Source organism: Hippocampus bargibanti, linkage group LG02 (genome assembly GCF_051943395.1).
Source record: "Hippocampus bargibanti isolate YZ-2025 linkage group LG02, ASM5194339v1, whole genome shotgun sequence".
In the NCBI taxonomy this organism is placed as follows: Eukaryota; Metazoa; Chordata; class Actinopteri; order Syngnathiformes; family Syngnathidae; genus Hippocampus; species Hippocampus bargibanti.
In genome coordinates, this window is record NC_142735.1 from 4,017,501 (window position 1) to 4,042,158 (window position 24,658).

The 24,658-nt window shown below is 40.9% G+C and overlaps 2 protein-coding genes and 1 long non-coding RNA gene across 6 annotated transcripts in view; 1 reads left to right on the forward strand and 2 right to left on the reverse strand.

Moving 5' to 3' along the window:
• Window positions 1–7,167, reverse strand: part of LOC148901241 (uncharacterized) — a 31,093-nt gene extending 23,926 nt beyond the window's left edge. Inside the window, exons 1-4 of the long non-coding RNA XR_016118360.1 lie at window positions 7,032–7,167; window positions 2,285–2,509; window positions 1,846–1,939; window positions 955–1,102 (exon numbers count right to left, since the gene is read on the reverse strand). This is a non-coding gene — a long non-coding RNA (uncharacterized LOC148901241). The remainder of the gene's footprint in view (window positions 1–954; window positions 1,103–1,845; window positions 1,940–2,284; window positions 2,510–7,031) is intronic.
• Window positions 1–24,658, forward strand: part of ccdc88b (coiled-coil and HOOK domain protein 88B) — a 67,446-nt gene that overhangs the window by 24,830 nt on the left and 17,958 nt on the right. For all 3 annotated transcript variants that reach the window (XM_089021265.1, XM_089021274.1, XM_089021281.1), the window contains exons 12-22: window positions 965–1,148; window positions 1,355–1,470; window positions 1,877–2,536; window positions 3,166–3,345; window positions 7,045–7,385; window positions 7,988–8,147; window positions 10,836–11,189; window positions 14,304–14,465; window positions 18,223–18,500; window positions 19,755–19,898; window positions 24,078–24,264. In XM_089021265.1, coding sequence (XP_088877391.1) covers window positions 965–1,148; window positions 1,355–1,470; window positions 1,877–2,536; window positions 3,166–3,345; window positions 7,045–7,385; window positions 7,988–8,147; window positions 10,836–11,189; window positions 14,304–14,465; window positions 18,223–18,500; window positions 19,755–19,898; window positions 24,078–24,264 — 2,766 coding nt within the window. The remainder of the gene's footprint in view (window positions 1–964; window positions 1,149–1,354; window positions 1,471–1,876; window positions 2,537–3,165; window positions 3,346–7,044; window positions 7,386–7,987; window positions 8,148–10,835; window positions 11,190–14,303; window positions 14,466–18,222; window positions 18,501–19,754; window positions 19,899–24,077; window positions 24,265–24,658) is intronic.
• Window positions 14,322–24,658, reverse strand: part of macrod1 (mono-ADP ribosylhydrolase 1) — a 229,202-nt gene continuing 218,865 nt past the window's right edge. For both annotated transcript variants that reach the window (XM_089021322.1, XM_089021314.1), the window contains 2 exons: window positions 14,648–14,794; window positions 14,322–14,459 (listed from right to left, as the gene is read on the reverse strand). The gene's annotated coding sequence lies outside the window, so the exon portion shown is untranslated. The remainder of the gene's footprint in view (window positions 14,460–14,647; window positions 14,795–24,658) is intronic.

Sequence of the window (24,658 nt, forward strand, 5' to 3'; positions counted from 1 at the left end):
TGGAATGTTTCTGTCTTAATGGGATCGTCTTAAAGGTAAGATGCCCGGTTCTAGATTTTGCCGAGGGATTTCTATACATACAGTAATTCATAAACATGCTTTGTTAAACTGTTCATGGTGAAAGTCGATCCCTTTAATTGGGTTTTTATGTACTTTGAATGTTAGATTTTTCTCAACAAATTAGTGAATTTGTATTTCAATTCAAAGGTAATGCTTCGTTGGGCAGCACAGCGAACCAATGAAATGTAGAACTGCCTCATAGTTCGTAGGGCGGGGTTCGGCTCTCAGGGAGTTTGCAATTTGAAAACATTTAACAGGATACCAACGTAGCCTTACTTGAAGCATTGATGCACAAAGGCACGGTCCAGTTTCAGTTTCATGGACTCTAGGAATGTGATGCAAATACTGCATACTTGTGTTAAATACTCACAAATGACATTGTCCATGACAGTGCTAGCAATACTTAGCACTGTAAAAAAACTGACATTACCCACAGATTCTACTCATTTGAGGGCCTAATTTACTTGTAATAGAGTGATACCAGAACATAAAATGGGAGCGGTTTGGTGTTTTATATTGGAGAATGCACAAACAAATGAAAAAATATAAAGAAATAACATCTATCAAGCACAAATATTCACATTGCTGCTCAATGTGCTATGGGTCTTTTGTTCTTATGACCAGTTGTTAGCAAACGAGGGCTGGACATTTGTTATTTTTTTTCTCCAGAGGTGGATTATGGTTAGCACAGAATTTCATCAAAGCTTCAAATCCAAGCTAGCAAAGATGAAAAGCTGTGGGGGGTTCATGTGAAAGCACTGGCACCTCACAGAACACTTGACTAATGTCAGCTTTAGACCGATGATTTACAGTCAAAGGCAAAATGATTTTTTTTCCATTGAAGCTACAAACTCCCTCTTTTTCAGTGACTGTGTTTGCCTCAATATGTCTTACCCTTGTGTAGGAGCGCGACACCGAGAGGCAGCGTGTTGATGAGCTACTGGAGCTGAACATGAGCCTGGAGGCGGACCTGCGGCAATGTGCTGGCAGCAGTCATACTGGCGTTCCTGCGCCGGTGGATGCTGTCCACTGTGTCCACTTCCTGCAATCAGAAGAAGATTCTGACAAGGAGCCGAGTGAGCTGATTGGTGGGAGCGCCAGCTTTAATGCACCCTGTCATTTAAGATATTTCAATTAACTGATAAGAGGATACGTGTTATGATAGAATCAGGCCTGTTGTTATCAACCATAAAATAGAGAAAAAGCATGAGCATCATATTTTGTTGTCAGTTTTACCATATCAGCTCTTTTAAAAAGAAATTTTTCATCTGACCAATACTCTTGATGTATTCAGACCAGAAGCCTCTGAGTGTAGAAGTGGGCGAGGCCTCGGCGCTCAGGCTGCTGGGAGCGGAGCAAGAGAATGCGAGGCTGCGAAGGCGTTTGGAGGAGCTACAGGCTCAGCAGGAGGTCAGTTGTCATAAAGGGCAGAGTGGTTGTGATGTGTGGAAATGATTATTTCTTTGGTGAGGTTGGAGATCCACTTTCACAATGAATTACATTACTTTTAATTAAGAATCTGAATTCTCCATGTCTGTCTGTCTGTCTGTCTGTCTGTCTGTCGTATCTATCTAGCTAGCTAGCTATTGTATCTAGCTAGCTATCGTGTCTATCTTGGCTAGTTAGCTATCATATGTATCTATCTATCGATCGAGCTATCATATTGATCTAGCTAGCTAGCTACTGTGACCTGCCAAATATGACTAAGTGATTCTGACATAGAAGTGTTTTGCAAGTTCTTACAATTTTTGTTCAAAGAAGCAGTAGCAAATGTAAAAGAAAGACCTTTTCCTGTGCATCCGACTGTACTTTTCAGTTTCACAACCTGAAAAATGAAAATGCCACTTTGAAGATGCAGCTGGAGGAGCTAATGGCCAACCTGCAGAACACAACAGACAAGTTGGAAGACAGAGGAATGAAGCCGTTAGACAGGGAGGACGTGGAGGATGGCGACAGCGTTGAATCCTGCAGGGGAGAGGGGGAAGGAATGGTGCGGTTGATGGGGGAGAAGGAACGCAGACGGGAACTCATTGTTTCTCAAAGGGAAGCAGGGGTCGGAGAAGAGATTTTCTATGTTAAAGGAGAGACAGCAGAACCGCATGATGAGGCGATGCAGCCCAAACGAAGAGAAGAAGCAGAGGGCGACCGTTTTGACATTCAGGAGGAAAAAAAAGAGCTCAAACCAGAAACACCCGCATCAGACATCCAAAATAAAGGAACTCACCAAGAACCCGTAACAACAGAACAGGCCATGTGCGTTTTTCATGGTGCCGATGCTGGTTTGGCAAAGTGTCTCCACGAGGCTCAGGAAGAGGCCGACAGACAGGTCGTGGTGGCCCAGGATCTACGGTCCAAGCTGGGTTTGCAGAGCAGGAAGACGTGGGAGGCTGAGCAGAGGCTAATGCTACTGGAAGCCGAGCTGCAACACCTGAGGAAAACCGCTGAGAATCTGGGGGAAGCCCGAAGGCAGATTGAGGTATGGATAATGGAAAGAGGGGTGGGATGGGGACAATGGATTGCATTTGAAATCAATAGAACGACAATTGTCATTTGGAAATCGACAGTCATACAAAAGCTTGCATGCATTTGACACGCAATGAGTTCCTTAAAATTAGCCACAAGTCATTGGAGAAGTATAAATAATAATAAGAAATGCAACTGTGACAACATGTATTTATCTTCATGTACACATGCATGCAAAAGTTATCATTTTGATTACATGTTATAAATCGGCGGCCCGTTCATGGAGTGGTTAGCACGGCGATTTCACAGTGCTGATGTCGTGAGTTCAAGACCCGGTCTGGCCTCCCTGTGTGGAGTTCGCATGTCCTCCCGGGCCCGCGTGGGTTTCCTCCCACATTCCCAAAAAACCTGCATGGCAGGCTGATTGAAAACTCAAAATTGCCAACAGGTGTGAGAGTTGTTTGTCCCTGTTATAAACTGTCTTACAGTCTGTATTTTGACTACATTTTTCCCTCCCAAAATATTAGAATCAAACTACTATAACTAATAAAATGTAACCCACACAATCGTTCTCCGTTTCTTTGTCAGTTGACTGTACAATTCTGATCACAAAATATTCTGCTTGTACTGATTTGGTGCTAGGTTCTGCAGTCTGAGGTTGGGGCCATGGAGGAGGAGCTTTGCCACCTGCGGAGTCAAGCAGAGTTTCACAGCATGCAAACAACAGTAATCGCCAGTCTGGAGGGAGAACGGGTGGCACTGGAGAGAGACAGGGACACACTACGTGGCACAGTGGATTCCCTCCGTGTGGCCCAGCGCAAGGTTAGAGAGTACACACGCACCACCACGTCTGGATAGTAGGGATATATATAGGGCCAAAACTACCAGCAAAAATTTTAGTTAGCTGACGAAGCCTCTTGGATAAGAAGGTTTAATAATAATAATAATAATAATAATAATAATAATAATAATAATAATAATAATACATTTCATTTATAAGCGCCTTTCAAAACTCTCAAGGTCACTTTACAGTCACAAGATAAGTTCTTTACTGTGGGCGAGCAGCGGCAGCCAAACGTGCTAGCGTTCACTTAACCCAGAAGTAACTCAAATAAATAGAAAGGTAGTTAGTTAACTAATAGATAGCTAATAGCTAGCTAGCTAGATAGCTAGCTAGCTAGATAGCGATATAGCTAATAGATATCTAGCTAGACAGCGAGTCCCCACCAGGTCGCAGAAACGATAACAAACACATATACACGTTATTGCGACATGGTGGGTAAATGAGACCCCACCGGTCTGCGTACAGTCAGGTTCAAGTCCCCGACGGGCACCAAAAACCAGAACACACACGTACAGACTCTTGCAACATGGTGGGTAAATGAGTCCCCACACGTCTGCGTAGTCAGGTTTAAGTACTCACCGGAGAGCAAAAATGAGAACACACACACACACACGCACGCACGCACGCACGCACACATATACGCATTTTTATGCTTTCTGGGGACCACTTTTGGGGACCACGCTTTCTGAAACTTGTTTTTATATGTTTTCTTTATGGGGACCAGGTTTTTTGTCCCAATACGTCAAATGGTCCCCATTACGTGACTGTGTAAACAGGTTTTTGTCCCCATAACCACATATAAACGAGAGCACACACACACACACACACACACACACACACACACACACACACACACACACACACACACACACACACACACACACACACACACACACACACACACACACACACACACACACACACACACACACACACACACACACACACACACACACACACACACACACACACATTGATTCATTCATCAACTGCTTTATCCTCACTTGGGTCGCGGGGAGTGCTGTAGCCTATCTCAGCTGTCTTCGGGCAGTAGGCGGGGGACACCCTGAACCGGTTACCAGCCAATCGTAGAGCATACAGAGACGAGCAACAATCTGTGCTCACAATCACACCTAGGCACAATTTAGAGTGCTCAATCTGCCTGCCATGCATGTTTCTGGAATGTGGGAGGAAACCGGAGAACCCGGAGTAAACCCACACGGGCCTGGCTGAATGCTTGTGGAGGAAAAGATGCATAAATGCCGATAACGAGGCCGGCACGAGGACAGATGTGCACTACATTTCTTGACAGATCATAAGTTCAGTGTCAACATGGTTTTATATTTGCAATTCGTATGTCTTGAGGTTATATTTTGACAGTCCAGCCAGGTACGTAGCAAACACTGAGAATTAATTGTGACTCAAGTGTGTACGTTACGTCTGCTTCAGTTAAAGGAAGATGAACACAAATAGAAATTTACAACAAACCAACCTCCTGTGTTGCTTCTTGTGTCGATTCTCATCTTCTACTTGGAAACATAACACATTTGGTCTTTTGTGGTGACATGTGCAGTCACTCTCACATTACTCCTAAAGTACACAATTTAAAGCAGCCTCATGAGATTTCTCACCCAGAATTGAAGTTTTTGTTGTTGGGGTCTATAAAGAATTTTTACTGAGTGGCCAAAAGTAAAGACATGTCCAATGCTGCTCGTTCCCTCTACTGTGCAGCTTGCTCTCGTCTCCTGAGGCCTAGTTTGTATTTTCAACATCGCGACAAGGTGTCATTAATGCTTTATTTGCTCTCATATTCACATATTGCTTATGTTGCTCCTTTCAGCTGTTATACGATGGCAAACTATGTGTTTTTATCTTGTGGCGGTGCTTTTATTTGTCATATTACTACCTTAATCTCCGTAGATAAGTAATCCAGTCTTCACAAGTGCTCCATAAAAGGCGAGCATTTTATAATCACTGGATACCTGAAAGGCCTTTTCACACTGCGCTTAGAAGGGCATAGCCCACCGTTGACAAATGGATTTATTCTGTACGTGCTGTGAGGTGTAAGGTAGGCTTTTGAGAAGGGGATCGAGTCGGTGAAAGAAATATAACAGGCATGTCCAGCTCCAATCCACCATGGGCGCTCTCCTGCCTTTAAATGTGTCCCTTTTGTACAGTATGGTTTTTGATAGCCATTTTTGATTTAGTCTTAGTCTTTAAAAAAGAATTACAGTAAAGTCTCGTTATATCGATATTCAAGGGAGTCCGAAAAAATATCGATATAACCGGGACTATCGATATATCCGACCCTGTTTGCATGTAATTTTCTCCGTGCGTGCATAGAAATAGTATCGATATAACCGGGACTATCGATATATCCGATATCGATATAACGAGACTTTACTGTATTAGTTTCAGTCATATTTTTCTCATTCCTATTTGTGAGACTTTTAGTCCAGTTTTAGTTGATGGAAACTCAGAAAGCTTTTTTTGTCTAGTTTTAGTTGGAAATAGATGTACAGTGATACTTCGGTTTTCGGGTGGTCGTTTAATCCATGGCAGTTACTGTGAAAGGACTCCCAGGATGACCATTCGGTGTCGGGTCTTTGTGTGTTTCACCCTGTCAGGTTTGTTTCGTCTTGTCATGTTTTACTCATTGGTTTTGTTTACTACTTTGGAGCTTTTTGTTCTGATGACTTTCCTGCATTTTTGGGCTCCAACACCACCACCTTGCGAATTGTGGCAATAGTCATGTCTTTTAGATAAGTATTGCTTTGCTGCTATCATGTGCCATGTGTAAGCAATTACATTAAAGGAGAAACCGACACCTCCGGACAAGTTGTGTCCATAATTTGTAAAATGGCTTCAAATGACTTCTACTGGGCTCATTTTACAAAGATTCCACCGTATATAGCTATACTTTACGTTTTAATACTCGCGCTGAATATTCAGGAAGTCTTGTTTACGAGTTGATGACGATGCCTGACGTGACATGTCAGGAACGCCCTTGACCGAGAAAGCAACACACAATGCATTTTGGGTACTTTGTTTGGTTTGAAAACATCATATTGATCCGTATTGATGGCGAAATTAGAAGGAAAAACACAAATAACGCGATGGTGAATCGGTGTGTGTCGCACCAGCACCACCAATTGCGGTAACACTATAAAAGTGGACACACATTCTCAGCGGCCAAATCAGCCCATTTCCAACGGGGCTTGTGCACCATGTTGTGCATTTTCTGGGACGCTACATTGGAGTCCAGACGGCTCGAATTGATATTCTTTAATCAATTGCAAACATTTATGCTTTCCTCTTCAGAACTATTTGAATCATATTCATAACTGGATGAGTAACAAGCAAGCATCTTCTCTGAATCTGAACTCTCTGAAGCCATTGTTTTCTGTCTGGAGTATTCTGGCATGACGTCACAAACAAGGGGGCGGGACCTTCTGAATCTCGCCATTTCTGAGTGCAGTTTTTGGGACACTTTCAGTCATTTTTATTGGTGTTTTGCTTTTTACTAAAAATATCAGCCTGCGTGTTTTGGGTATTTTAGATGCTATAAAACGTTTTTCTGATGTCAGTTAGGAAACAATAAAATTGTGTCGGTTGTCCTTTAAGGCACCATTGTACAGTATACAATGTATGTAATTATTTTTACCATGTTTACGCAGAGTGAACAGTTGGCCTTGACCAGTCAGACACTCAAGGCCGAGTTGGAACGTCAGAGTCGCGCTTTGGAAACCTCTCGACGCCGTGAAGAAGAGTTGGAGGCGGAAGTGCATGATGCCAGCCTGGAGACTCAAACCACGGTCCGAGCCCGGGACCAGGCGCTTCTGGACGTGTCACGCTTGGAGCAAGAGAAAGAGGCGTGTCAGTCAGAGCTGGATGGCCTCCGGATGGAAGCGAGACAGCGGGAAAGGGAGGCGGCGAGACTCAGACAACAGCTGCAGAGAACCAATGTGGTGCTGGAACACAGCAACCAGAGAGTGAGAGCATTGGATGCTAATCACAGGTACGTATACACACACACACACGCACACACATAATGTGCGGACATACTGAAAGTATTGACTCGTGAACAAATTTTACTCCTGGTAGCAACTCATTATCAATAGATACTGCAAACCAAAAGTGAGACTATCGCGAACAATTTATAATACTTTCAAATGGTTACCATGACTTTTTTATTTGATTTAACAAACATCCATTTCGACTCTGACCACATTCAGTCATCCTCTAACCCAGGGGTGTCAAAGTCATTTTTTGCCACAGGCCACATTGTAGTTATGGTTTCCTCTCGAGGGCTGTTATGAATTTGGGGAACCCATTAGAATGTTTAAATCCCTTCAAATATTACATATAGAGCACACAGCAAATTAATGAATAACTCGTTTTCAAATCTGAAGTCAAGAATAATGACTTTTATTGTGGTTGACATCCAAAAATATGAAATTTTGGCTCAGATTTTAGCAATTATCATGGAATTTAACAAGTTTGATTTGCTTTCGCGGGCCGAAAAAAATGATGTGGCGGGCCGGGTTTGGCCCGCGGGCCTTGACTTTGACACCTGTGCTCTAACCTGTTTGTGGCGCATGTGTGTGTGTGTGCATGCAGGGGTGTATGTCAGCAACTGTCTGAGTCGAATGAGCTCTGCACTCGCCTGCAAGAGCTGGAGCGAGAGCTCAGCACTCGATTAAGCAGCCTCGAGGAAAGTAAACAGCAGCTGGAGGAGCAGTACGCAGATGTGGAGGCCAGGAATCGATCAATGTTGCAAGTATGTGTGTGTTTCCGTGTGTACGTATGTAGAGATACAAAGAGTTAGGCGAAATCCAATCATTACTGAAGAATCTGTATGAAAAAGAAAATTAGATGGATGAATGAATGAACAAATGGATGAAATTGAAGCTAAAGCACATTAAAAAAAAACATTGCTGGCAGCTGAATGTGGGAAACACAGGTATTGGGGTTCGAAATCTGCTTGGTGTAGAGGGCCCACCCACAAGTAATGAGTGGCTTCTGTCAAGGAGGACATTCAGTGTAAAAATTGGCAATAAAATGTGTTATTTTAACCAGAGTGTCATTGATACATCCTAGGCCTTCAGTTGTGCTATGTTTGAATCATTCAGCTGGGAGTGTGGTGTGTACTACCTCCACTAGAAATGCCGTTGGCCAGGAAATAACTTGTGACTTGAAGACACTTAAGACATACTGTCATTAAACTGTTCAAATTTTTACTAGGAATGCGTCGATTGATGATAACCTCATAAAATTGCAATATTATCTGCTATTTTTGTTAGCTTTGGCACCGTCCAACCTTAATGATGCCCATCTATTCTCGAAAAGTCCATCTTGAAAATGGCTTTAACAGTACCACAGCATTTATTGGTAGCTATAACTCATCACAATGGGTAATTTTGATTGTTATGGGGCTCGATAGCTCGCCCCTATATGTTGTGTTCATTCTTCATCCCAATGCGCTGAGTATAAATAGCCCAACATACTCCCCCATCCCTTTGGACTGAGCAATGGGTTTAGCCTTTTCACCTATTATCAGAATCAGAATCATCTTTATTGACAAGTATGTAGAACACACAAGAAATTTGTCTCCGGAAGAACACGCTGCACTGGTCTCATCAAAAAAAAAAGGAAGAAAATGGAGGCACTATACAGTTCTATTTGGGTTACTGTGTATTAGAATTAACTTTAACCAACAGTTCAAAAAAATGTAAAATACCGTATCTTCTGGTGTATAAAAAAAGCCTTGATTTTCTTCAAATGACCCTGCGCCTTATAATATAATAATAATAATAATAATAATACATTTAATTTCCAAGTGCCTTTCAGAACACCCAAGGACACTTATACAGAGGTGCGCCTTATATGTGAAGTAATATTGAGCCACAACAGATTTCCCAACTATTGTTAGCAGCCACCAAGTGTAACCCCAACCTCTACTGTCGCGTCTTATAATGTGGTGTGCCTGATACAGTGATATCCTGGCTTACGAACTTCATTGGCTCCCAGACAGAGTGTGTAAGGCGAAAAGTGTGCATCCCAAAAATGTATTTCCCATAGGAAACCATTAAAATGAGAATAATCCTTTCCCAGGTCCCCATAAAACATACTTTTCTACTTTCTAATTTTCTAAGCCTTAAAACTGCAACCAATATACAGTAAAGTCTCGTTATATCGATATCGGATATATCGATAGTCCCGGTTATATCGATACTATTTCTATGCACGCACAGAGAAAATTACATGCAAACAGGGTCGGATATATCGATAGTCCCGGTTATATCGATATTTTTTCGGACTCCCTTGAATATCGATATAACGAGACTTTACTGTACCTTATTTTATGTAGAATAAATGTGCTATGGTATTATAATTAAAGAAATAAACCGTACTTTAAAATAAAGTTGTTTTATTTACCTTTGTGATGGTCGTTGATGGCTTGATGGAACGGAGTGGCCGGTTTCCTCACTTGATGAGGAATGTAACCTTCTTCTTTCACCATCTTGAGGAATGATCCCTTGTAGGTGCTTTTTCTGCGATAATTTTATCTAGTCCCCCATCAATTGTGTTCTGTTTAGCTGGGTTGATAGCTTTTTGCATCAAGTGTGCAGATGGCTTGTGCGGGTTGTTTGTGGAGCCTGATTGATGGGATATTTTAACCTTGCAGTCTACACACTGCCTTTGAACTATAAAAGTTGAAACTCTCTCACTGTTGTCTGCCTGTCTCTTTAATGTTTAAACCACCTTCCCTCACTGCTGCGTTCTTGACCAATCACGTGGATTTAACCGAAGGTTGGCGGCGGGGAATACAGGACAAGTCGGCAGCCATTTTCTTTTTGGAGAACGGCTTTACTCTCTCTCTCTGTCTGTAAACCCCCCCGGCCCCTCACTGCTGCGTTCTTGACCAATCACGTGGATTTAACCAAAGACTGGGGGCGGGGAATAGAGGAAAAAAAACAGTCAGCTGCCATTTTGTTGTTAGGAGAACAGGCTCGTTTACGAACGACACATCACTCATTGTGGCAGCTCCGTGTGTATCACGAAAAATAGTTCGTACGCCAAGGTAAAATTTTCATAAATTTAACGTTCGTAAAGAGAAAAGTTCGTAAGCCAAGGGGTTCGTAAACCGAGGTATGACTGTATTTGGGAAACGTTTATATATACCTCTGTTATATTTGGAAAACTTTTGTCATTCATTGAAGGTGCACCTTATACACTGGAAAATACAGTACTGCATTTAAATTAAAAAAAACAATGGTGACAAGGAATTAGCCTGATGTGAAATGTAAAAGTTGAAGTTGATCTGGAAAAAGAGGTATTAAACAACGTTTTAATAGCAATCGTATCATTCTTGCAAGGAAAAGTGTGCTACAGGGACTTTTTGCAGAAGAATGGGTTTGATATTCGAAATCACTGCTCCTTGATGGTGATGATTGTCTCTTTTCAGGATCTGTCTAACGAGCAGACTCGTTCTCACAATCTTACTAGTGAAATCCAGCACCTCAGCCAGAAACTTCAAAAAGCTGAAACTCAACTCAAACTGGCAACAAACTCTCTTCACCAATCACAAGACAAAATACAACCGCTTGCCTGTCACCTGAGTGAATATGAGCCTCATCTCCAGTTCGGAAAGACGGATGACGATTGTGCACTTCAATCCTCAAGCGAAACTGACAATTGTCAGTCGGACCAGCGGGAGCCATCGATACCGGCGCAAGGCAAAGGTCACGACCTTTCTGTGTCGCCCCATGATACAACGGAGAGGCAGCTCACTCGTAGGTTGTTGGAGCTGGAAAAAGAGGTTTGTGTTTGGATTGCATTGGGCCGCCTGGGTTTTCAGATCATATCAGCAGGATGTCTGCTTTGTTTATGTGAGGGATAATGATCCATATTATGTGGAAACTCTTTTGCCGGAGGGCTTCTTGTCGACACTCCACACACAATAGCGTCCACATCCTGAGTGCAGCACTTTATTTTTAGCAGCTTTATCTCTTTGTATAATGTCACCTCAGCGACTCTTCATCTTTCTTATCTCATCTGCTTCTCTGTTCCTTTTTTTTCCCCACCTTCTGCCGTCGACACTTATTCCAGCAAAAATATCGATAACATTGTTTGCAATGTCTCCAAGGTCAAGAATCTTGTTCGTTTGATTTGCAGTCTTAGAAGGAATTCAGGCGGTTTAACCAAACATATGCGAGCATAGGAATGATCGATGCTTGGAGTTGTGGAAAAAGTTGTAATCCCGCAAGCATCAGCAACATTTTTGAAGACTAGCAGACCTTGCGTTCATTCAAACACAAATTGTACTCTTGCAAATCCAGAGTATTTTGTGTCGTGCAGTTTAATTTGCTCACTGTGATTTATTCATTTAACACCTAATCACCCAGTTCTATATATGTCGCTCATGATAGAATTGGATTACAGACGCTCCCCAATTTACGAACGAGATATGTTTCGAACGGTCGTTCGTAAAGTGAATTTGTACGTAAATTGCTTCAGTGCTATATTTTGTATGGAATAACAATAATAATACTACTAGTATTACTACTAATACTAGTACTAATACTAATACTAGTGCAGCGTGTTCTACCGGAAACAAATTCCTTGTGTGTTCTACATACTTGGCAATAAAGATGATTCTGATTCTGATTCTGATAATAATAATCAGAATCAGACAACTTTTATTCGTCCCACAATGGGGAAATTTAATTTTTTTTAATTTAATTTATGTTTAAGGCTCATATAAATATGTTTCAAGGACAACAACACCATTTTTTGTTTCTAACTGACATAGAAAAATGTTTTATAGCATCTAAAATACCCAAAACACGCAGGCTGATATTTTTAGTCAAATACAAAACACCAATAAAAATAACTTAAAGTGTCCCAAAACTACTTCAAAATGACCTCAGAAAGTTTCAGTTTCAGAAGGTGCCACCCCCTTGTTCATGACGTCAAGACGTCTTGCCTTGCTCGAGAATCAAAACAATGGCTTCAGATTCGGAAAAGATGCTTTCTTGTTACTCATCCAGTTATGAATATGATTCAAATAGTTCTTAAGAGGAAATCACACATGTTTGCAATCGATTAAAGAAGTCCTTCCGTCTCATTTTGAGATGTCTGGACTCCAATGTAGCGCCCAGGAAATGCACAAGATGGCGCCTAAGTATGGTAATGGGCTGATTTGTCTGCTGGGAATTTGTGTCAACTATTATCAAATACTACTCTTGTTGCAACACCCAACGATTCACCATCGCGATATTCATGTTTTTTCCTTCTAATTTCGCTTAGAAATCTTAAAACGTAAAATATAGCTATATGCCGTGGAGTCTTTGTAAAATACGCACAGTAGAAATCATTTGAAGTGATTTTACAAATTATGGACCCAACTTGTACGGAGGCGTCAGTTGTCTTTTAAGGTTTATATAAATATGTTTAAAGTTTGTATCAGTAACCCATTTATTTGTACAGACAAATAAACATTTAATAAAATATATGCTCTATAAAAATATGTACATGTACAACTGGAGAGAATACTACATGTTACTACAAAAATGTTCGTATGTACCGTTGTTCGTAACTCGAATGTTCGTAAGTAGGGGAGTGTCTTTATAATGCAGGTGCAGAGATTTCTGTTGCGCAAAGTGCATGATTTTAAAAGTGAGTTAGATTGCGGGAAAATTATGATGTCGTGCATGTCACGCCTAGGCCTTCAGTAGTGCTACGTCTGAATCAATCAGCTGGGAGTGTGCTGTGATGTTACTAAATGTCCACTAGAAGATGTTGTTGGCCAGGAAATAACTTGTGACTTGAAGAAATTTAAGAAATACTTTAAGAAATACTGTTAGAATTTTTACTATGAACGTGTGGATTCATTATAAGCTCATAAAATTGCAATATTATTTGCTATTTTTGCTAGCTTCGGAGCTGTGCAACCTTAATGATATCCATCTATTCTTGAAAAGTCCTTCTTGAAAATTGCTTTAATACAGTAAAGTCTCGTTATATCGATATTCAAGGGAGTCCGAAAAAATATCGATATAACCGGGACTATCGATATATCCGACCCTGTTTGCATGTAATTTTCTCCGTGCGTGCATAGAAATAGTATCGATATAACCGGGACTATCGATATATCCGATATCGATATAACGAGACTTTACTGTAGTTGGCTCTAATAGCTGACAAAACCGCTATTAAATCCTCACAACAATATATTTGCTTATGCAGCTCGCTACAGATACAGTGTGCTAGCTCTGGCCAGTATGCGCTTGTCACTAGCAGCTAGTGATACTATGATTGGCTAGCCAATCATGTGACTAGTCAATCATAGTTTACGAAAACTCTGAGGTTTCCAGCGCTTTCTAGAAGGCCTTGGGTTGCCAACTCGAACTCTGATTGGTTAAACGAACAGTTTCATCGACATTGATTTTTAAGCTCCAGGGCCTGCTGAACTTATTGTGAAGGCGTACAGGTAGACTTCTGACCCCGGTAAAAAATGATGGCTGATATGTGATTGGTTAAATGCTTAAATATGAAAACACACATCTGGAAGCAACACAACAGGGGAAAAGCAATGAAAGGAAGCAAATTAGGAATGATATAATAAGAATTCATGGAAAAAATATAATTGACATCAGTCTGTGATTCCGATATTTTTAGGCCAGCAGAGAAGGCCTACAGGCCCTGATGGCCCACCACTGGATTTGTAAATGTAAACTAACCATGATTATTGTTTCAAGGCACACTGATGGGTCATCTGCATATCTAGCGAAAGGCCAAATATCATATTTTTATGCGAGTGTGACAATACGACAGGGCCAAGACAAAAAAAAATGTGTATGTGCTGTTGGAGGATGAAACATTTACCGCCTGTGCTGTCTTTGTTTTCCCACTTTGATCACATCTGCCTCAGAGAGCCATGGCGCTTGCGGGACAGGAGGCTTTGTTGTCGCGTCTGTCTCAGTCCCGGGAGACGTGTGAGCATCTGAGGGAGCAGCTGGAAGCTCTACGACGACACTCGCTCAGCCTGCAGGACTCGTGTACCCGACTGCAGACGCTCAACACTCAGCTACAGGTGATAGAACACACAAAGAAAAAAAAGACGGAGCGAGTTTGAGTGAGGAAGGAGGAATGCCTTGGGATTCAGTCTCATATTGGTTGGGGGTTGGCTAAGGCTACACTTTGGGATATTTAATACGATCGTAAAAAGGAAGTAGTTGGTCTATGTGGAGCCACCTTTTACATTAAAACATGTACCGTATATTTCCGGTGTATAAGGCACACCCAAAAGCCTTGATTTTCTTCAAAAGATGAACCTGCACCTTATATGCAGCGGCGCCTTATATGTGAAGTAATATCGAGCCGAGACAGGTTCTGCAACTGCAGTCATCAGCCATGACCCGCCTAGAACAAATAAACAAATACAGTGAGACCTCAACTTACGAACTTAATTAGTTCCCAGACAGAGTGTGTAAGGCGAAAAGTGTGTATCTCCAAAAAAAATTCCCATAGGAAACCATTAAAATGGGCATAATCTCTTCCCAGGTTTCCATAAAATATACTTTTCAACTAAATAAGCCTTAAAACTACACACAATATATACACATAATAAATGTGCTATTGTATTGTAATGAAAGAAATACACTGCATGGTATCATAAAGTCACTTTATTTACATTTGTGATGGTCATTTATGGCTTGATGGAATGGCGTTGGAGGTCGAAGGTCAAAGGGAATTGCTGTTTGGACAGAGAGGCGCATTACATGAGGACAGTAATTAAATAAATAAACTGTGCTGTAAAATAAAGTTTTATTTACCTTTTTGATGGTCGTTGATGGCTTATGGAAGGAGAGTCACCTTCCATAAGGACTGTTGGTAACTTAACCTCCGGTGCTTTTCGGTCGTGTGCTTCCGCCGAAGATCACTCCGCCAGCCGTGGTGGGTGTGTATTATGAAAATAGTGCTTATTATAAGGTTTAATTTTCATAAATTTGACGTTTGTAAGACGAAAAGTTTGTAAGATGAGGTGTTTGTAAGTTGAGGTCTCACTGTAATGTGTAACTTCAGTCTCTAATGTAGCGCCTTATATTTGGAAAACTTTATTATGTTTATACAGTAAAGTCTCGTTATATCGATATTCAAGGGAGTCCGAAAAAATATCGATATAACCGGGACTATCGATATATCCGACCCTGTTTGCATGTAATTTTCTCCGTGCGTGCATAGAAATAGTATCGATATAACCGGGACTATCGATATATCCGATATCGATATAACGAGACTTTACTGTATATTGTATTTGGAAAACGTATTTCATTCATTGAAGGTGCGCCTTATACTCTGGTGCACCTTATACACCGGAAAATTCCGTACTTTTTAGAGTGTGCAGAATTATAGTATGTATCAAACTCTAAGCCCCTGATGAAATAGTAAATACATGTATCATATCAAGACGTTAAAGGTAATATGAAGCAATGGGGCCAGAGTGGTTGTCAGAGATGTTTGTTCGGACACTGCAAACAAAGACTCGCGTCTTCTTGATTTGAATACCACGTCCTGGATGTCACAAGCACCAACATCCATAAACCAACAGAACATAGATATTGTAATGGGTGGCCTTTCCATGAACCGATAGATTTGTAACCTGGCTAATGAGCTCTTCTCATACAAGAGTGTACCAAGTACTCCCTTCCGCTATGGGTTGGTTATTAACAAATACTCCTTTCCAACGAAGGCTCGATTTATTACCCGAGGATAACAGTTTGACAGGCTGGTTCTTTGTCTGTCACAGTGCACAAGAAACCATTGTGGAACAACAGGATGAAACTTTTAAATATGATAACTTCTATTCTGTCTATTCTCTATCATTGGTGCACGGTGCTTCACCCTTCTGGTTCAACGTTCTGGGCTTGAATCTTGTTGGGTTTAGTTTCCCCTGTGCTTATGAGGGTTTCATTCGCTTCATCTAACGTCCTTCGACATGCCTAAAACCTCTCATCTCAGGTTGACTGAAGACTCCAAACTGTCCATAACACTGTAACATATAGCACTGTACAAAATAGATGCAAGGATCGACAGACTATTTATAATTTAAGGCTGCATACTCACAAAATTAAGTCATATCGTTCAATTACTAGGACTACTGGTATTACTACCAGTACAGGTACTGTCATTAAAATAAATACATACAAAAACAATAGGCAATGCAGCATTATTGATTGGTCCCTTCGGGGCATGAGCAGCTTCCAAGAAGGGAGAAGGAGAAACAAGTTAGTAGCACACATAAACACCATTATGGATGTGAACAGATAGAGATTGAGAAAATGGTGTTGGGGAAATCCCTCAGGCAGTCCTGGGCTTGTGGCAGCATATAACTAAGGCATGATTCAGGACACAGAAGGGTCAGTCGTTACGATGTGCTTAAATAAAACAGAAGAGCCTTTTATTAGGCCTCTAGAGGGGGAACGTTAACATTGACACATTTATTGAAGACGCTACAAACAGGCTGTAAGTGGGCAAATGCACAAACACTATCGGTCTAGCGACCGTCCATACACACTTATGCTACTTTTCATACTTTTACACCACTACTAAATTCACATTGAGACCTATAGATAATCCAGAGTCTTGAATTCACCAAACATGCATGTTTTTGGGCTGTCAGGAAGGCCATGGCTAACATTCAAACCTAGAACCTTAGAACCGCCAGTCAGATGCGCCGACCGCTAGTTTACATTTCGCTACAAACTGATGCTGTCTTTTGTCATTGGGCCCGCAGCAAGTATCAAAATATGCACCAACACTTCATAGCTCTTCAGATGAGTAGTTTTTAGTTCGCATTTCTCACGATAACAGCCCTTTTAATTGGCTTTATAACACTCTCAGCATTCAGGGTCATTGATACTCATTTGCAGCCCATTCTCTGTATATTCTCCGTTGACATACGACCACACAGTGGAGGGCCATTTTCCAATTATTTGAATCACTATTACATCGCAGTTACATAACCTGGCAATACGATGCAAAAACGTGATATAATGGCTTTTGTGCTTTGTTTTCCAAACTTAGCTTGTAGCAGACACGGGCACTGATGAAAAGGGCACTTTCATACTCTCTTCTTTCATCTATAACTGCTTCATACAACACAGCAGGTGCAAAAATTGCTACAGATTGAAAAACTGCCTGTCTTTGTGTTATGTCATTTTGACTTCAATATGGCGCCACAAGAGTGGCTGCCTTTACAGCAGCTCCTATATTTCGTTCTTTCTTCTTTTCCTTCATAACTTTGCTGCTGTGAATTGGGAATTTCTCCACTATGAGACTAATAAACGTCATTTGCTCATATCTTATCTTATCTTATAAATATGTGGAACTGTCACGGCTTGGAATTGAAGCGGATTTACATGGGACAGGAAATGTGAGAGTCTCTTCGTCAATGGATGGGACAGCTTCGTGTTTGCTTTCAACATTTAGCTTGGAGCAGACGTGCACATTTCACCATGACGTCCCTGATCCACTGGCGAAAAGGACGCTTTGATTCTTTCCTCTTTCATCTAGAACTGCTTCATACAACAAAGAGGGTGCAGAAAGTGGTTAAGGTTGAATGACTGTCTGTAGCTTTTGTGTTGTAGCACATCACTTGTTATTTAGTTTTTGTTGTTGTTTTGAATTCAAGATGGCGCCTGCAGGTCCTGTATTTTGTTTTCTACTTTTTACTTTCCTTTCCTCTTACTTTCATCACTTTACTGCTGTCAAAACTAAATTTCTTCAATCTTATCTTATTTCATCTCATCACAGAATGTAATTCATCTCCGGTATATTCACACAAACAGGTGGAACAAGCAACTGTTAACTCCCAGCATGCCGCGGTGCTAGCACGCCACAGCGAAACTGATGCCCGGTGCGCAGCACTGGAAGCGGAGGCACAGGTCTGGGCTCGAGAGCGGGAGGAGTCGGCCGCCAGGACGGAGACCCTCAGGCGGGACCATGAGCGACTGACGGCGTTACAGCAACGTCAAGAGACTGAGCTGGAAGAACTTTTAGACAAACACACGCAACTACGAAGTAGCAGCCGCAGTCTGGAGGCACAACACAGGGAGCTAGAAGCCAGGTATGCAAACGCAGACGACAGATGCTAACTGGTTAAGTGCAGAGAGACAAGAACTCACACTACTGCAATTATTGCGTAGTGTTAAAAACACAGACAAAGTATGTAGACCACAGGTGTCAAAGTCAAGGCTCGCGGGCCAAATCCGGCCCGCCACATCAATTTTTTCGGCCCGCGAAAGCAAATCAAACGTATGAAATTCCATGATGCATGCTAAATTCTTAACCAAAATGTCATATTTTTGGATATAAACCACAATAACAGTCATTATCGTTGACTTCAGATTTTATAACTAGTTATTCATTCATTTGTTGTGTGCTCTATATGTAATATGTGGATCAGATTAAACATTCTAATGGCTTCCCCAAATTCATAACGGCCCTCGGGAGGAAACCATACCTACATGTGGCCCGCGGCAAAAAATGACTTTGACACCCCTGATGTAGACGGTCGTTGACACATGGTGTGAGTGATTACCAGTGAGCACGCAAATACGCATTACCACTGAGTCAGTGGTAATGCTTGAAATGAGAGAAATACAATGCAATACATACATATTGGTTTATATAGCGCTTTAAAAACAGCCGAAGCCGGAACAAAGCGCTAACATGGACAAAAAGTGAAATGCTGCCCCTTGTGGAAAAGAAAAAAACATTGCCAGAGGCCATGGCCAGCGGTTTATCGGCACCCAAGCATGAAAAAAACACGAAGTCGGGAATGGCGCTCTATGTCATATTTTCAATTCCCGAATAAATTCGTGAATGGCAGCGAATGACATGCATGCTGAGAATATCATTATTGTGAATATACATGCTTGGAGAGAAATCCGCCTCTCTAATGCTACTGCCCATCAAAATATACTGGATTTAGCGAATGCTAAGAAATATTGACACGTGGATAACAGCGTCCAACCAAGCACTCAAAGTTTTGCTATTATCATACATCAAACAAAAAAATATATATCCCAACACATAAAAATGATTCACGCTCAGTTTGAGCTTTATTTTCTTCTTATTACTTCTCTCAGTGACCAACTGATGAAGCAATATCACGGCATCACCTCAAATCAGTTGTATCCAAGATCTAATCAAGTTGATGTCATCCCGATGTATTTGCCATGGCCGTGATATGCTCCCATGCATCACTACATGTTCATTTTCTTCAGCATTTTGGCTATGGGCCGTTTTTTTTTTTTTTCTCCAGTTGCTTTTTTATAGCAACCTGTTTTAATGCATGCGTTTGTGTTCTGTTGCATAGCTACAAAGAGCTGCTGGATGCTAAAAGCCAGCTGGAGGAGAGGGAGCGAGAGATGAAAATGGAGAGAGAGGTAATGGAAGCGGAAGCCCAGAGTCGACTGGAGCAAGAACGAGAGGTGGAGAGGCTCCAACAAGACAACAAGAGGTGACAAATTTATAGACAAAAAGTCGTCATTGGAAAGCCTTGACATTTTTCCTTTGCGATGGCTCAGGGGATACAAAACAGGAGGTGGGTTCAATACAAATGCAATTCAATGTTGCATTGCTCATTGACGTGGCCGCTAAACAGCAGAAGCCAGGAAGAAAAAGAAGCAGGCAAGATAAGAGAACAGCCAGGAAAAGACAACTCAAAACTCAAAAAAATTATCTTGGGTGCTCATGTAATGCATCAGTAAATTTCAATTTAAACAACCGTTTCATGACATTGTTCCCATCAAATTGACAGAAGTGATAAATGACGCCTAAGTTATAATGACACGCTGCCAAACTGGAGATTGATGTCCTTGCGTTGCTGTCGTTCAGTGCTATTTAGCTAATAGCATGTCTGTCGTTTCAAAGGTGCCCCCTTGGACTTTGTTAATCAGGATCCTTTTTCATAATCAATGAATGAGACTTCGGATTGTCCACTTATCCATTTTCTAAATGAGTAATTCCCAGCCACTGCTCTGTTAATGTTTCCATGCCAGTGACATATAACTGACATGCGGAACGATTAAATTCTACTTCAACGCATGGCAAAAAGAGCATAATTAACCCATATTCACCTATTGCTAAGCACAAAAGAGAATAATTCATAACATTACACCTCTATTGAAAATAATCACATACTTTGCCGCTCGCTTTATGCTAACACATAGCGCGAAATGCTGTGAAATTCTTCTTCATTTGTGCCTGTGTGATAGTATTACACTAGCCCCCCCTGTGGCCAAGTTGGTAAAACAGAAGGAGGAACACATGATGTAATCATCATATACAGTCAAGTCTCGTTATATCGATATTCTCGGAAGTCGGAAAAAATATCGATATAACCGGACTATCGATATATCCGATCCTGCGGCATGTAAATTTTCTCCTTGCGTTCACAGAAATAGTATCGTAATAAGCAGTACTATCGATATAACCGATATAATGAGACTTTACTGTATATATAAACAGTTTTAACTCATTCGCTGCTATTTACGAATTTATTCAGGAATTGAAAATATGACATAGAGCGACATTCCCGAATTTGTTGGGGTTTTGTTTTTTCTCATGCTGGAGTGCTAATAAAGCGCTGTCCATACCTCTGGCAATGTTTTTTCCCTTCCAAAAGGGGGCAGCATTTCCCTTTTTTCCATGTTAACGCTTTGTTCCAGATTCAGCTGTTTTTAAAGCACTATATAAACAAATATGTCTGTATTGCATTGTATTTTGTACACACGCCCCCGTTTCAAGCTCATATAACTCCAGACCCATATCATTTAGGAATTAACTTTTTTTCCTCATGAAAGAACAGGTTCTAAGGGTTCTTAAGCTGCATTGGATGTTTATGTAGTCCTAAAACTAGATATTCTGTGGGTCCTGGAATTCAAGTGACAATGACAAATCACTGGCACTGGAGTGAACACATTTTTGCACTTGTCTGGCAGAGAATGAGTTAAATCTCACATTTACACAGATAAAAAGTAGAAGCAAGATAACCAAGAGAAAGCTATTATATTTGCAATGTGCTCAGTATGTGAGTTTATTATGACTGGCGTGATTGTCTGTCACCCTTATGCCGTTTTGAAGTCAAATGTGACCCAAAAAAGAAATTGTAATTTGCCATCAGTCCACACAAATGTCTCCTTTTTCTGCTAACTCTGCATTGGCTACCATTGAAAACCATTAAGCGATAAAGAGAAGCATTAAAAAAAATGAAAGCTACATGAATTGGCTCAGTTAGAGTGTAGACATGGCCTCAATTGCAGGGGGATGGAGGGGAGATTTTTTTGTAGTCCGAAAATTCAATATTCTGTGGGTCCTGGAATTTGAGTGACAATGACAAAAACTCATTGGACACATTTTGCCACATGTCTCGCAGTGAATGAGCTAATTATTCGATTTCAATGTAATTATTGAATATCTTTTTTCTAACAATATAGAGCGACATTAAAAATAAATAAAATGTATCTTAAAGGACAACCTATGTCACTTTTTTGTTTTTTAACTGACACCAGAAAAAACGTTTTATAGCATCTAAAATACCCAAAACATGCAGTATGATATTTTTAGTCAGAGGCAAAACACAAATAAAAATGACTTAAAGTGTCCAAAATCTGCAAAAAATTGAGCTGCGAATTGGGCATTTTCAGAATGTCCCGCCCCCATTTCGTGACGTCACGCCAAGACGTCTTGCATTGCTTGTGAATCAAAACAATGGCTTCAGATTCGGAGAATATGCTTTCTTGTTACACATCCAGTTATGAATATGATTCAAATAGTTCTGAAGAGCAAAGCATACATGTTTGCAATCGATTAAAGAATTTATTTGGGCCATTTTGAGGCACATTGGGGGACAATCTCTCACAAAAAAAGAGGCACAAAATGGCGACATCCTGTGGCCACCTCCGTTTCCATAGGCTGATAAATTCTTAAATGGCGCTTGGACGCCCTCTGGCGGCTTTTAGGTGCAACACGAGGTCCCAGACCAAACAACTACAGCAAAATACATTGACGTGATGGAAGGAAAATGCGACAATGTGTCCTTTTCACGATCAGCAGTCGGTCCTTTAGTGACGTCACGTACGGACTCGTCACCAACTCAAAAACAAGACTTCCTGAATGTTCAGCGCGAGTCTTAAAACGTAAAATATAGCTATATGCAGTGGAATCTTGAAATACGCTCAGTAGAAGTCATTTGAAGTGATTTTACAAATTATGGACACAACTTGTCCGGGGACGTCGGTTGTCCTTTAAGGCACCACTTTATTTATTCACAACTTTATTTATTCACAAAATGCACCATCATTTTGATTGAACTGTAACTTTGAGTCCATTTTAAAAGGCCTGAGAACTGTTTTCTAATTTGTAAAAGCAATTAAATAGCTTCCACAGAGGCATGTATTCCATACTTTGAAGGTAAGGTGACGATCAGAAATGTTTGCAAACCGACCAACTGTGAATGTTAGAGACAAACATACCATATTTTCCAGTGTATAAGGCGCACTGGAATATAAGGCGTACCCCCAAGGTTCATTTGAAACATGTATATCAAAATTGAATTGACATTGAAAATTGAAATTAAACATTCACTTCACTTTACTTTTTAACACTCCCTTTTTTGTACCAATTGAACACAAGTAATTGTTCATTTGTTGATTGTCGCCATTTTAGAATTATTTAAATGCAGAAAATCAAGATTTTAGAAAATTGGGTGGCTCATTCAGTCATCATATCATATACCGTATTTTCCGGTGTATACGGCGCACTGGAGTATAAGGCGCACCCCAAGGATTGTTGTATTTTCAATTTTTTACCATATATAAGGCACACCTTCAATGAATGAAAAATGTTTTCCAAATATAATATTTAAATATATAATAGTTTTCCAAATATAAGGCATGCCATATTATAATGCGCTACAGTAGAGGTTAGGGTGATTCATGACTTCTTCTATAGGGGAAAATGATGTCAGTGACTGCTGACAGTAGTTGCAAGACCTATTGTGGCTCAATATTACTTCACGTATAAGGCGCACCTGCGTATAAGCCGCAGAGTCATCTTTTGAAGAAAATCAAGGCTTTTGGGTGCGCATTATACACCCGAAAATACGGTAGTTGAGACAAACAATGATAAGAGATTTTTACAATTACAGTAAAGTCTCGTTATATCGATATCGGATATATCGATAGTCCCGGTTATATCGATACTATTTCTATGCACGCACGGAGAAAATTACATGCAAACAGGGTCGGATATATCGATAGTCCCGGTTATATCGATATTTTTTCGGGCTCCCTTGAATATCGATATAACGAGACTTTACTGTAACAATTTTTTTGCATGCAATAAATTAAAACTACAATCTGATATCAAGTCATTTTTGGAGTGATATCACATTTATTCCGATAATTTAATGTTTACGTCTGTGTATGGCTCATTGTCTTGAGTAATAATATCGTAATGAGTAGAATTTAGAGAGCTTCCAAAGCACTCTGCAGGACATGAGAAATGAGTAAAGCCCCTGTGTGTGCGTGTGTGTGTGTGTGTGTGTGTGTGTGTGTGTGTGTGTGTGTGTGTGTGTGTGTGTGTGTGTGTGTGTGTGTGTGTGCGTGTGTGTGTGTGCGTGCGTGCGTGCGTTCAGCCTCCAGGCCCAGCAAAAAGAATTGGTCGCATCCCAAGCAGAGCTACTGGCTCAGGGCTCCTTGTTAAAGGGGGAGCTGAGTGCTTCCCACCTGGAGAGGACTCGTCTAGAGGGGGAGCTCAACACTTTGAAGGAAGCCAACCAAAGTTTGGACCTAAGCAACGCCCGTCTCACCAGCCAGTTTCAGGTATCAGCCCAAAAACATGCGTGCATTCTCACCATAGCTGAATATTCTACTGAAAAGTGGCTGATTTTCCACTACAGTACAAAATGGACTGCTGAATTTTTGCACGGGAGTTACATCGGTTGGATTTGGTCAGTCACTACTTGGCCACACTTCATTAACCCTCATATTATGTTGGAAAAAAAATGTAGAAAAGAAAAAATAGCAATATGTAAAAACTAAAACAGTACTCTAAAATATACAGTAAAGTCTCGTTATATCGATATAGGATATATCGATAGTCCCGGTTATATCGATACTATTTCTATGCACGCACGGAGAAAATTACATGCAAACAGGGTCGGATATATCGATAGTCCCGGTTATATCGATATTTTTTCGGACTCCCTTGAATATC